The 12635-nt window shown below is 39.9% G+C and overlaps 1 protein-coding gene across 1 annotated transcript; it reads right to left on the bottom strand.

Moving 5' to 3' along the window:
- Nucleotides 1-524: 524 nt before the first annotated feature.
- On the bottom strand, nt 525-10860 carry LOC114459088 (protein NLRC3-like). The gene is made up of 6 exons (XM_028441445.1): nt 10808-10860; nt 8802-10608; nt 8554-8727; nt 8313-8465; nt 1238-1284; nt 525-1115 (listed from the first exon to the last, which is right to left on the bottom strand). The coding sequence occupies exons 1-6, from the start codon at nt 10842-10844 to the stop codon at nt 586-588; spliced, it is 2748 nt and encodes a 915-aa protein (XP_028297246.1). The 5' UTR covers nt 10845-10860; the 3' UTR covers nt 525-585.
- Between the last annotated feature and the right edge of the window lie 1775 nt (nt 10861-12635).

Genomic DNA, 12635 nt, shown 5'->3' with positions numbered 1-12635 from the left:
ACTAACATCATCTGCTTTATTCTGTAAACATTTATCATCATTCATAGTAAAACATGTGAATTAGGAACAGTTTCACTTTTGTGGAGAAGAAGAACATGAGACAGATGTGACCTCATGTTTTGTGTTCACAGAAGGTTCCACTTTTAGTAGCGTCTGACGCTAACAGCTCTAGTGGAAAGATGATATATCATGTTGACTTCAAAATAGTGTTGGATGAATCTTATAAGATGGGAACAGGTCGCTGATGAAGGAAAAACAGGCTGTGATCAGTGGGAGGGGCCTATAATGTCACTGTAAAATCCTTCGCCGTCACATTCTAAATGATGTATCTTGGCTATTTTTCAATTGATTCATATCAAATTTACATGTATTATTGACCCCAAGATGAGCAAAAAGTTACATTATGACCACGCCCAAAACCAAACAGGAAGTGTGTCTGTCTGTGTAGCTGTGTGTGTCTGTCTGTCTGTCTGTGTAGCTGTGTCTGTCAGTCTATGTGTCTGTCTGACTGTCTGTCTGTGTAGCTGTGTCTGTCTGTCTACCTGTCTGTTTGTGTAGCTATGTGTGTCTGTCTGTCTGTCTGTCTCACAGAGGACTCAGAGACACAGAGGAATCATAGAACCAAATCCCAAACCCAGGATACAGAGTGTCAGTGAAGGAGGTACAGACGGTGTGGATGAGTGTCATAGAGTCAGAGGAGACTTCATAGAAGGACAGACGTCCATCAGGACAGTCCACATACACTCCTACTCTACCAGAGTAACCACAGGGACAGGAGGTATGTGTGATTATGTTATTGTGTCTGATGGAAAAACCTCTGTAACAGATCAGACTCCAGGACTGATTATTAAATCCAAACCTACAATCATTTCTCTTTCCTTTCCTACTGATTCCTCTGTAACTCACTGCTATAGAAACACATCCATTCCTCTCCACCTCCCAGTAACAGCGACCAGTCAGACCAGTACTACACAGAACCTGATTGTAGTGATTAAATCTGTCCTGATGATCAGGATAAAGCTCCTCCTCCATCACACATGTCACCATCCTGTTGTTGTCAGACAGTCTGAGGTTTCTGTTGATGGAGTTTGTGTCGAGGTGAATGTGACAGAAATCTGATGAGACACAAAGAAACAACAGTTGATCATGTGATGCTTCATTCTCTCTGTATCACTGACATGTTCATTCACTCAGAGCTTCATGAGGACACTTTGAATGAACACACACACACACTTACACTTCCTCACACCAGCTTTGATCCTCTGCTCTCCTCCATGGTCCGCCCTGCAGGAGCAAACACAGGCAGTGATTTACACACCTAAAGAGTCCAAAGTGCTGCTCAGAAACCTGATGCCATCTCCATCAAGCTCTCCATGTTTCTACTGGTTTGTCTTCAACACCTTCTTCATCTCCTTCAAAGTGTTCCTCTCTTCATCCTCACTGATTGGTTCCACCTCCTCTGATCTTAACTATACACTATTATATATATGTATATTTACACTATTTGGTCACCTAGGCTGAAATCCAATCAGAACTCATGTGATCATGTGATCTAACGTATTGATCACATCTAATCTGTCTGTGTTTACAAACATTAATATCATCATATATCTATAGTTTTCTGGTGTATGTTAACATGAAACACATCAGTTTAGAAATCATTAAATCAAAACTATAAGTTCAATTTCTATAAGGTTTTATAGATAACGCAAATAATTCTGTAATTTGTCTCATGTTTAATTAAAAAAAACAAACACATTAATGAAATAAGATAAAATACTAATTATTGAACAAACAAAAACTTAAATTGTAAAATCAAATTAGGAAAATAAACTAAAATACATTTTGATTAATAAACTTTTTATAAAAGTTCAGCCTTTGTTTCAAAGTTAGATTTGAAATGTTTCACATAAAAATATCTCCTCCATAGACCAATAATTATTTTATTTTTAAACCTAAAATATATAAAGACTAAGAAAAAAATAAGAACCACAACAATATTTATGTTTTAGTTTGATTTTGAATATTTCATTTAATATCACTAATGTCCTAAAAAGTCACAACTTTCACATTATTACATTATTTAATAATAATAAACTTAGACACAAAACATACATCAAACAAATGTTTTTCTGATCTTAAATCAGAAATGTCCAAATCAACATATATTAAATTAAAACAGCTTTAATAGATAAACCAGAAATCAATTTCTCCTCTTTTTGACATGAATGAAATGAATGATTATGAACTGCAGTGAACTGGTAGAAAGAACATTAGATAACACACAACACAACTTGTTCACAACTGATACAGAAAGAATATAAAAATAACATTGTTTGACCTAGAAAATAAACACTTACACAACAGAATAATTACAACACATAAACATTGATTAAATAAGATATTATGGAAACAACACACACACACACACACACATATATAGATATATATGAACTAGGGATGTAATGATTCACTCAACTCCCGATACGATTCGATTCACGATACTGGGTTCACGATACGATTTTCTCCCGATTTATTTTACAAAATGGGAATGTTGACAAATGACTGAAAAATATTTCTTTATTTTTTTGGGGGAAATACTATACTATTTTCCTTTTATTTTTCATTGTCAAAAGAATCCTTTGATAAACTATTCAAAATGATGCAATTTAACTAAAAATAAATCTTGAATGAAATAAATAAAGGAATAATACAAATGAAAAAGAAACCTATTAATTTAAATTCTGGTTCTATAATAAACAATTCAAAACTGCATAATAGTTCTTTTTCTTTTTAAAAGTGCAACTGAAAATGTATTTTGTGCCTTAACAAATGGACTTAAAAAAAACCAGTCATTTTACTGTATTTACGTCAGATATTTGTTTAGACCAGCAGAGGGCGCTGATAACCCAGTGGTCGGTTGGCATGCAGATATTCCACCAGTGAAGAAGAGATGCTATGCTAGCAGACAGAACTACTAGAAAAACGTGACTTTTACAGATATTCACGTATATTACAGATATTCTTTCGGTGCTAAAGGAGTAAAGAATCATTTATGAGCAGGTTTAACAGTAAATGGCGGCCAGAAAGAAAATAGTAGCAGATTCCGCCCGTCACGTCCGCTTCTGGAAGGATTTATATATAGCGGTTAAAAAAAAGTACTGCGATTCAATTTTCAGAGCATCGATGTGAACCGTGGTACCTATGAATTAGGGCTGCAGCAAACGATTATTTTAGTAGTCGAGTATTCTATCGATTATTCTGGCGATTAATCGAGTAATCGGATACAATTTTTTTTAAATTTCATTAAATTTCTTGAACTTAATTCAATAGTAATACATGGCAATGACAATAACAGAAGTCAGTTAAATGAATAACCAATTCAATTCCTCTTAAGATAATTTTTTTTATTGGCAGACTTAACATAGCCGAACTGGTATCTGCTTCTTTCAAGAAAAAAGAGTGCATTTAAGTTTCATTGGCATATTCTGTATTTTAAAGATGACAAAAAAAAGTTGACAAAAAAACTGAAACATATTGCCACATTACACTCTTGTTTTTTTCTAAAGTACAAAAATAAATAACAGTAATTTCAAATTACTTTTTAAGAAGGTGTAAAAAAAAAATTAAGATAAAACTGAGGCATAATAATAAACATTAATGTCTTTCTCCATACTGTGTGTCTGTGTGCGCGCTCAGCTCTTTAAAGGAGCCTGTTATGTGTTCACCACATCAAGGTTATATATTTTGTTCATACAAGAATATATAGTTTCCTCATATTGATTCTCTGTGAGACCTTTAAAGCCTTAAATTAATTTCAGAGGTGAGGTTTCTTGGATTATTTCTTTCTGGTTAAAAATGAAGCTGACAGACGTTTCTCTCTCCATTCTTCCATATTTATTATACACATGTTATACAGTAGGCAGTTTGCTCTATAGAGGTAGGTGGTTGGCTCTTAAAATAGTGGTTTTGGGTGTGCTGGTGCAATATGTCTAGCCGTGGAACGGCTCCTGCAGAGAAGTACAATGTGAAGACCTCTCGTCCATAGCTGTTAGCTGTGGTCCTGAAGGAGTCACCTGTAGCCAGATACCTGCACAGTGAACAACATAGAAAAGCTCAGATTATTTATAATCAGATATATATATAATGTGGGTGTGTGTACGTGTGCATAACGGTGGAGAGATTAGAGAGAGAACAGGCCTTATCTCCCAGAATGTGTTGCCAGATGACAATAATTAACAGTAGTAAATAAATAATGATTTATTAATAAGAGTTAAAAACAATAAATATTAATGAAACAAGCCTCATCTTCCAGAATAGGTCTCCAGCGGACAAAAAATAACAATAGTAAATAATTTATTATAATGATTAACTTTTATTTTAATTGTAATATATTTATGATAAAGACAATAATAAAGCAGGCCTTATCTCCCAGAATAGGTATCTCCAGAAAACAATAATTTTAATAATTCTGCTTTTAAATTCCCTTGGGATTAATATAGTATCTATCTATCTTATTGTGTATTTGAGAGATGTGTCTGATGAATCACGGCATCTTCGGTTGCTTATGAAACTTACCGGAGACAGACAGACAGTCGTTCGGCTGCAGAGATGGAGCTCCGGTAGTTGGTATCCTGCCGGGACATCCGTGGGCCAATCCGACCGAGCAGGTCGTCGAATCGGGCGCTGGTCATCCACAGGTACCGCTGGAAGCAGTCATCATCCAGGTGTAGCTTCTGAAGCAGGCAGTGAAGCTCACCCAGCTGGATGTGGCGCTGGTTAACCTGGTGAAGCCAGGAAAGCCGACGTTTCTCCCCTTCCGAGGTTAGAAGCAGTGAATTGACGGGGGTCCTCCATAGTTGATGGTGGAAACAAACAGAGCCTGGTTGTCGCCGTTTGGGAGTCTGGTGGGCGGAGCTTCGCTTCATTCGCTTCAGACGCGAATATAAAGCAAATAGGGAAACATTTTTTGATCCCGCGAATCCTGCGGAAGGTTTCGCGCGACAGACGCGAACGGTCCCGCAGAAACCGCGTTTGGTGTAAACGCAGCATTAGACTTACCTGTTGGATCCGCTCGGCAGACTTGATGCATAAAGCGGATGCTTTCGGCTCAGGTGTTGTAGCATTGAAGTAGTGCTGTTATGGTATGCTAATTCTGTTTTGCAGTACACGCATTGTACTGTATTTTGCTCCCGATTTAGTTTATAATGGTCATACACTTTCGACAGTTTACGTCGTTTTCTTTGCTCTCCTTGTCGCTCGTCTCCCTCGGTCTCCGTCTCCATTTTGCGTTCCGCACTTTGCGCGCACATGTAGGCATCAAAAGCGGAAGTGGCTTAAACGAAGCATCGAGTCAGAGAATTTTGCCTCGATGCATTTTTGTAATCGAATTACTCGAATAACTCGAGGAATCGTTTCAGCCCTACTATGAATCGATTTTTAACTGCCTTACGATTAATCGTTACATCTCTAATATGAACTGTACATGGTACGTGGTCTATAGATTTAACTGGGACTCTTTAGAGAGATAATAAAGACATAAATACAATCAAAAATCTTTTCCCTTGTAATCTATATAAATATTAGTAGAGGCATAAATTAACATAACAAGGTCTCTAAAAAGAAAACAATAATCTTGTCACTTGACGCAGAAAAAGCATTCGATAGAGTAAACTGGTCATTCCTCCTTGCTGTCCTTGGCAAATTTGGCTTTGGAGAATCATTCATACAATGGATCTCCACCCTATACTCTAAACCTAAGGCCTCAGTAACCACAAACAAAATAACATCCCAAAGCTTCACACTGCAGAGGGGAACCAGACAAGGTTGCCCACTCTCACCTTTGCTTTTTGCAATATTTGTTGAACCTCTCGCAGCAGCTGTACGTCAGAACTCTGTTATTAAAGGAATCCACTCATCCATCTCAGAACACAAAATTAATCTTTATGCGGATGATATTTTACTCTATTTGGAAGAACCCAATCCTCATTAGAGGAAGTATTTAAACTAATAAATAGCTTCTCTAAACTATCAGACTATTCCATTAACTAGTCAAAATCATCAATCCTTCCTTTAACAAAAAATTCATGGAACCCAGCAACCCAAAACCCACAATACCCCTCCCCCACAAATATAATTAAATATCTAGGCTTAAATATATCACCAAACCTAAATGAATTAATTAAACTGAACCTAGACCCACTGTTGGATAAAGTCACAGAAGACCTGCGGAGACGGAACAATCTCATGATGATCATGTATTCAGTTATTGTTTGTACGGATAAATATAAGTGGCTAATTTCAAGTTTACTGTGTATATTCAATTTAAACACAAATCATGTTTGTATTCTGTTCTGTTCTACTTATAACTTTTTTCTTGTATTAAAACATAGTCTAACAGTAAATCCAAATAAATGTAATAAAGTTAAATAAAAGTATTCGGCCCACTCTAACAATGGTAAACAAAATAAGAATATAACTTTAAAATAAATTAAAGGAAAAATAACATTAAAATAAATCAACAAGCTTACTTTAAGTAACCTGATATTATAATTTCCAAATAACATTAATATAACATAATAAAACATAGTCTGAATTAATATTTTGTCTTATTTATAATTTTATTAAGTCAAACTGTTAAACAGTGTGAAGAGAGGGAATGTTAGAATGGATTATTATTCATTGTTTCTTTTTGTGTGTAATACTATAATTATATATCTTTATACTCAATAAATTCATAAAATATATTCAGGTCAACTTGCTAGCTGTCATTTTCAGAACAAAAACAAACAGTTCCAGAACATCTGATCTCATGATCAATAATAATGAATAAACCATTAAATCTTAAACATAATTTGTATTGCTTTAAATCACCAGTAAATGACATCTTTAACTAATTACAAGGATCTGATCATTTGATTTCTAAATATATAAAAACACTGATAAATCTATGTTTGGGGCCCAGGGAGTGAGCAGACCCTGAGGACCACAGCTGTGTTTTAGATGAGTGTCTGTTCTTCTATTGACTTGTTGATTCATATTCTGTTCATCTCTAATAAATTGATTGATTGATTCAGCAAAAACTCTGACAATGTCTCTCTGTATGAAATCTCAGATACTGAACACCAGAGTTAGCTCGAAAACTCTAACAATTGTTAAACAATGATATTTGTAACATAAGTCTACAGTTTGAAATAAATGTAAAACGTTTTAAAAACATACATATTTATGTTTTAATAATTGTATGAGTGGGTCAAGTTAAACGTTTTATTATTTTATTTTATATTACGCATTGTTGGAATGTCAGTGCTAAATAAATCTTTTCATATTTTAAAGGCAGGGTAGGTGATTTTTGAAAGCTAGCATGATTTTGAATGTAGCTTACCCCCCTCCCCTCTGTGCTCCGTCTCACTCACATGCATTAGCACAGCTGCTGCAGAAGTGGATCTAAGCTCATTGTTTGTATTGTGTAGAAACTACGTCATCTCATTCAGCAGTAAGTAAACACTAAACTTTATTATTATATACTGTATGTTAAACGTGACTAAAAACTCTGTTTTAAGTCCGTCACCAATGACGCGCTATGAGTGTGGGCTCGTGGACGTGAGGGGTGGAGAATGAACAGGGACACAGAGAGACATGATTGGTTCATAAAAAACCGAACGGTCTTTTTTCATTGGTCAAAGTTTTTACAGGTTTACAGCTGCTACACATGATGGATATTCTTTGTTCCTTTTTCAGAGCACATGAGATTAGTTTCTGTCAGAACATTAAAAAAATTTCAACCAAAAACTTAAAAAGTGTATCTGGAAAAAAAATCCCCTACCCTACCTTTAATTGATTGATTATTTGAAACATTGGGAATAATTTAGACAATTGCAATGTTTTAATTTTAGTGGTTAGTAACATTCAGAGCTGGAAATGCAATCATTTATTTCAGGCTTCAGCCAGTAATTTACATTTCGGTTCATCCCTAATTTTTTGACTTGATAACTTGTGTCAGACCAATAAATAAAATATAATTTCATAAGATATATTTATATTTTTGTATGAACACAATCCTCACTGATTGGTTCCACCTCCTCTGATCTTCTCTCTCATTCCTTCATCAGCTCCTCATAGTTCTCCATCAGCCTCTCCTCACTCCTCACTACCTTCTTATCTCTGTCCTTCATCCCTCTAACCTGTCCCAGTCCTCCTCCTTTAGTGTCCTACCTCTCACACCTTCATCACATTCCTCTGATACAGCTCTCTGTCACACATGTGATGGGGATTGATGTGAACATGTGATGAGCTGCTATGATGTGTCTCACCTCAGAGTGTTCAGTCTCTGAGAGAGCAGCTTCACTGCTGAGTCTCCTGGATGGTTGTAGCTCAGGTCCAGCTCTCTCACACTGGAGGAGTTGGAGCTCAAAGCTGCTGCCAGAGAAGCCCCGCCCACCGCTGTGATGACACAACCTGACAGACTGGATTCAGAAAAACATCCACAACTCAGGAAACAAGTGAGGAGACGAGGAACAGGACAATATTGATGGAACATGTGATCTCACTGACCTGAGAGAGTCCAGTTTACAGTGAGGACTCTTCAGTCCTTCACACAGCAGCTTCACTCCTGAATCCTGCAGATCATTGTTACTCAGGTTCAGATGTTTCACACTGGAGGACTGAGAGCTGAGGACTGAGGACAGAGCTGCACAGCTTCTCTCTGAGAGACCACAGGAACTCAACCTGATGAAGAATCAGAGAAACCTTACGGATGTTTGTCTGTGAGAGAATTTAAGACATGTTCTAAAGTCACATACTCAACTTTCTTGGAGGTTTTGACCACTGGGAGCAGCTTCAGAAAAGCTTCCTCTGAAGGAGAGAAACTCTTCAGGTCAAAGACATCCAGATGTTCTTGTGATGACAGTAAGATGAAGACCAGAGCTGACCACTGAGCAGGAGACAGTTCCTCTGTGGAGAGACTTCCTGATCTCATGAACTCTTGGATCTGCCCCAGCAGAGAGCGATCATTCACTTCATTCAGACAGTGGAATAGGTTGATGCTTCTCTCTGTGGAGAAACTCTCACTTAGCTTCTTCTTGATGTATTTAACTGTTCTCTGATTGGTCTGTGAGTCATTTCCTCTCTGTGTCAGCAGGCCTTGTAGGAGCCTCTGATTGGTCGGCAGTGAAAGACCCAGCAAAAAGCGAAGGAACAAGTCCAAGTGTCCGTTTGGACTCTGTAAGGCCTCATCCACAGCACTCTGATGGAGAAGGTTCAGAGTTGGTTTTTGAAATTTGAACACCTTGAAGCTCTTCTTCTTCTGTGGTTTATGTTCCAGCAGGTTGACTTTAGAGCTGATGAAGGTCTGATGGACATGAAGAGCAGCCAGAAACTCCTGAAAGCTCAGGTGGATGAAGGTGAACACCTTGTCCTGGTACAGGCTGCTCTCCTCTCTGAAGACCTGTGTGAACACTCCTGAGCACACTGAGGCTGCTCTGAGGTCCATGCCACACTCTGTCAGGTCACTCTCATAGAAAATCAGGTTTCCTTTCTGCAGCTGCTCAAAAGCCAGTTTTCCCAGAGACTCCATCATCTCCCTGCTTTGTGGACTCCATTGTGGATCTGTGGCAGCTCCTCCATCAAACTTCACTGTCTTGACTTTGTTCTGAATGACCACATAGTGGCTGTAGATCTGAGTCAGAGTCCTGGGCAGCTCTCCCTCCTCTCTGCTCTTCAACATGTCCTCCAGAACTGTAGCAGTGATCCAGCAGAAGAGAGGGATGTGGCACATGATGTGGAGGCTACGACACGTCCTGATGTGGGATATAATCCTGCTGACCTGCTCCTCATCTGTGGACCTCTTCCTGAAGTACTCCTCCTTCTGAGGATCCGTAAACCCTCTGACCTCTGTCACCATGTCCATACACTCAGGAGGGATCTGATTGGCTGCTGCAGGCCGTGTGGTTATCCAGAGGCGGGCTGATGGAAGCAGTTCTCCTCTGATGAGGTTTATCAGCAGAACCTCCACTGAGGTGGACTCTGAGACATCAGTCAGGGTCTGAGTGCTTAGGAAGTCAAGAGGGAGCCGGCACTCATCCAGACCATCCAAGATGAACAAAACCAGGAAGTCCTGGAAGCTGCAGATTCCTGCTTCTTTGCTTCCAGAGAAGAAGTGGTCAACAAGTCCCACCAAGCTGAAGCTCCTCCCCCTCAGCACGTTCAGCTCTCTGAAGGTCAGTGGGAATGTGAAGTGGACCTCCTGCTGGGCTTTGTCTTCAGCCCAGTCCACAGTCAACTTGTGTGTTAAGAGTGTTTTCCCAATGCCAGCCACGCCCTTTGTCATCACTGTTCTGATTGGTTTAGGTCTTCCAGGAGGGGTTTTAAAGAGCTCTTCTAGTGTGATGGCTCTTTCTGCTGTGTCTGATCTCCTGGATGATGTTTCTATCTGTATGACCTCATGTTCCTGGTTGACCTCTCCACTTCCTCCCTCTGTGATGTAGAGCTCTGTGAAGATATCCTTCAGGAGGGTTGGACTTCCTGCTTTAGCCACGCCCTCAGACACACACTGGAACTTCTTCCTCAGCTTGGACTTCAGCTCACGTTGGTATCGAGGAGCTTTTGTTCCTGAATGAAGACAAACTTAATGTTAGAGTGAAGAAGTCAGAGCAGGTTTGAACATTGGAGATCAAAGTGTGTGATGTTCTCAGTCTGGATGGTTCCTCAGATTAAATGTGACTGATTGAATCATGCTTTGAAAAAGAAAAGCCAGCTTTGTGTCCTTCATGTGATGTTCCTCACAGTGACGATGTTCACATGCTCTTACTGCTCTGCAGACGCTCAGCCAGCTCCTCCTGCTTCATCCTCTTCAGAAAATACAGTGTGATCTTCAGAAAGGCCTCCCTGCTCCTCCTCTGCTCCTCATCTTCACCCTCCATCTGACTCTCTGAGCACTCTAGATCATCTCCATCCACAATCTTCTGCATGTGTTTGAGTTCAGCCTTAACAAAGCTGATGATGTTGTCCTCCAGCAGCTGGAACACAAACACATTAAAGGTGATGAGTGAAGGCCTGCTCCAATCATCTGTGTGTGTGTGTGTGTGTGTGTGTGTGTGTGTGTGTGTGTGTGTGTGTGTGTGTGTGTGTGTGTGTGTGTGTGTGTGTACAGTGGTTTGATCACAGGCTGACACAGGTTTAGTGTCTTTGTAGACGTACACACCGTAAAGATGGAGTCAGGCTCAGCTCCAGAGGAACCATCCACACCCTCCAAGCTGCTGTGGAGAAGACACAGACACTCAGACATGCTGAGGAGCAGCTGGAGGAAAGCACAGGAAGCTCTGCTAACATCATGTGAACATCAGTAACAGTGGGTGATGTCCTGCAGAGCTACAGTGCAGTGAGTGTGGAGCAGCCTTTGGAGCTCAGCTCACGTGTGGAACATCTCAGCATGTTTCCACTGAACAGGAGAACAAGTCTGTTGGACTGAGGCTTTATTTGGCTTCAATCCTTCACAAATCTGAAGATCACACTCTGTCTAAGACTCACCTACACACTGGAGACCATTCCTACAAAGCCTTTTCTCTTTCATCTTCCACTGTTTGCTGAAATTTACATCAACACCACTTCATATAACAAACAAAGTCCATCAAAAGTGCTGAGTCATGTTCACCACTCACTCCACCAGATAGGGCAGCCGGGTGGGGGGTTTTTGATTGGGGGTGCTTCCCACTCTCAATAGGCCACTTTTCACCCTGGCTTTTTAACACACCACACTAAATAGGGCAAAAATGCAAAAATTAAAAACATTACATATATCTATATATATTAAAAAACTCTTCATCACCCTCCGCGGGCAGTCTCTCTTTTTTTTTTTTTTCCTCCAAGCTCGGGTCCTCTACCAGAGGCCTGGGAGCTTGAGGGTTCTGCGCAGTATCTTTGCTGTTCCGAGAACTACACATTTCTGGACCGAGATGTCTGATGTATTTCCTGGGATCTGCTGGAGCCACTCCTCCAGTTTGGGGGTTACTGCCCCGAGTGCCCCAATGACCACGGGCACCACTGATGCCTTCACCCTCCAGGTTTTCTCCAACTCTTCTCTGAGCCCCTGGAATTTCTCTAGTTTCTTGTGTTCCTGATGTTGAAGTTGCTTGGTATTGCTATGTCGACCACAACGGCTTTCCTCTGCTCTTTGTCCACCACCACCATACACATATATATATATATATATATATATATACAAAAATAACAAATAAACATGAAAACACCATACAGACACAAAACTAACAAATTAACTCGGGCTCCTGCGGTGAGGCCGGTCCAGGTCAACCAATTTCTTCCAAAGCTCGCGGTCCCGTGCCAGCAGATCTGCATCTTCCATGGCAAGTCCGTGTTGTCTGCTATGACGTTGACCCATCGTGTGCGGGGCTTGCATTGTGGCCGTCTCCAACCTGCTGCCCTTGGGTCAAACTGAAGAATGGCTTGCGTCGGATGGTCAGGAGGTAGGTGGAGGACATGGCCAAACCAGCGGGTACGTCGTAGCGCAGCCAAGCAAGATGCTCTAAGCTGACACTTTTAGGCTCTTGGCACTTCGTTGGTGCCACCTGATGTTTTCGATGGTTCTGAGAGCCCTGCTATCAAAACCATCTTTTCTTACA

Source organism: Gouania willdenowi, unplaced genomic scaffold, assembly GCF_900634775.1.
Source record: "Gouania willdenowi unplaced genomic scaffold, fGouWil2.1 scaffold_259_arrow_ctg1, whole genome shotgun sequence".
Lineage (NCBI taxonomy): Eukaryota > Metazoa > Chordata > Actinopteri > Blenniiformes > Gobiesocidae > Gouania > Gouania willdenowi.
This window is presented reverse-complemented; position numbering and strand designations above follow the sequence as displayed.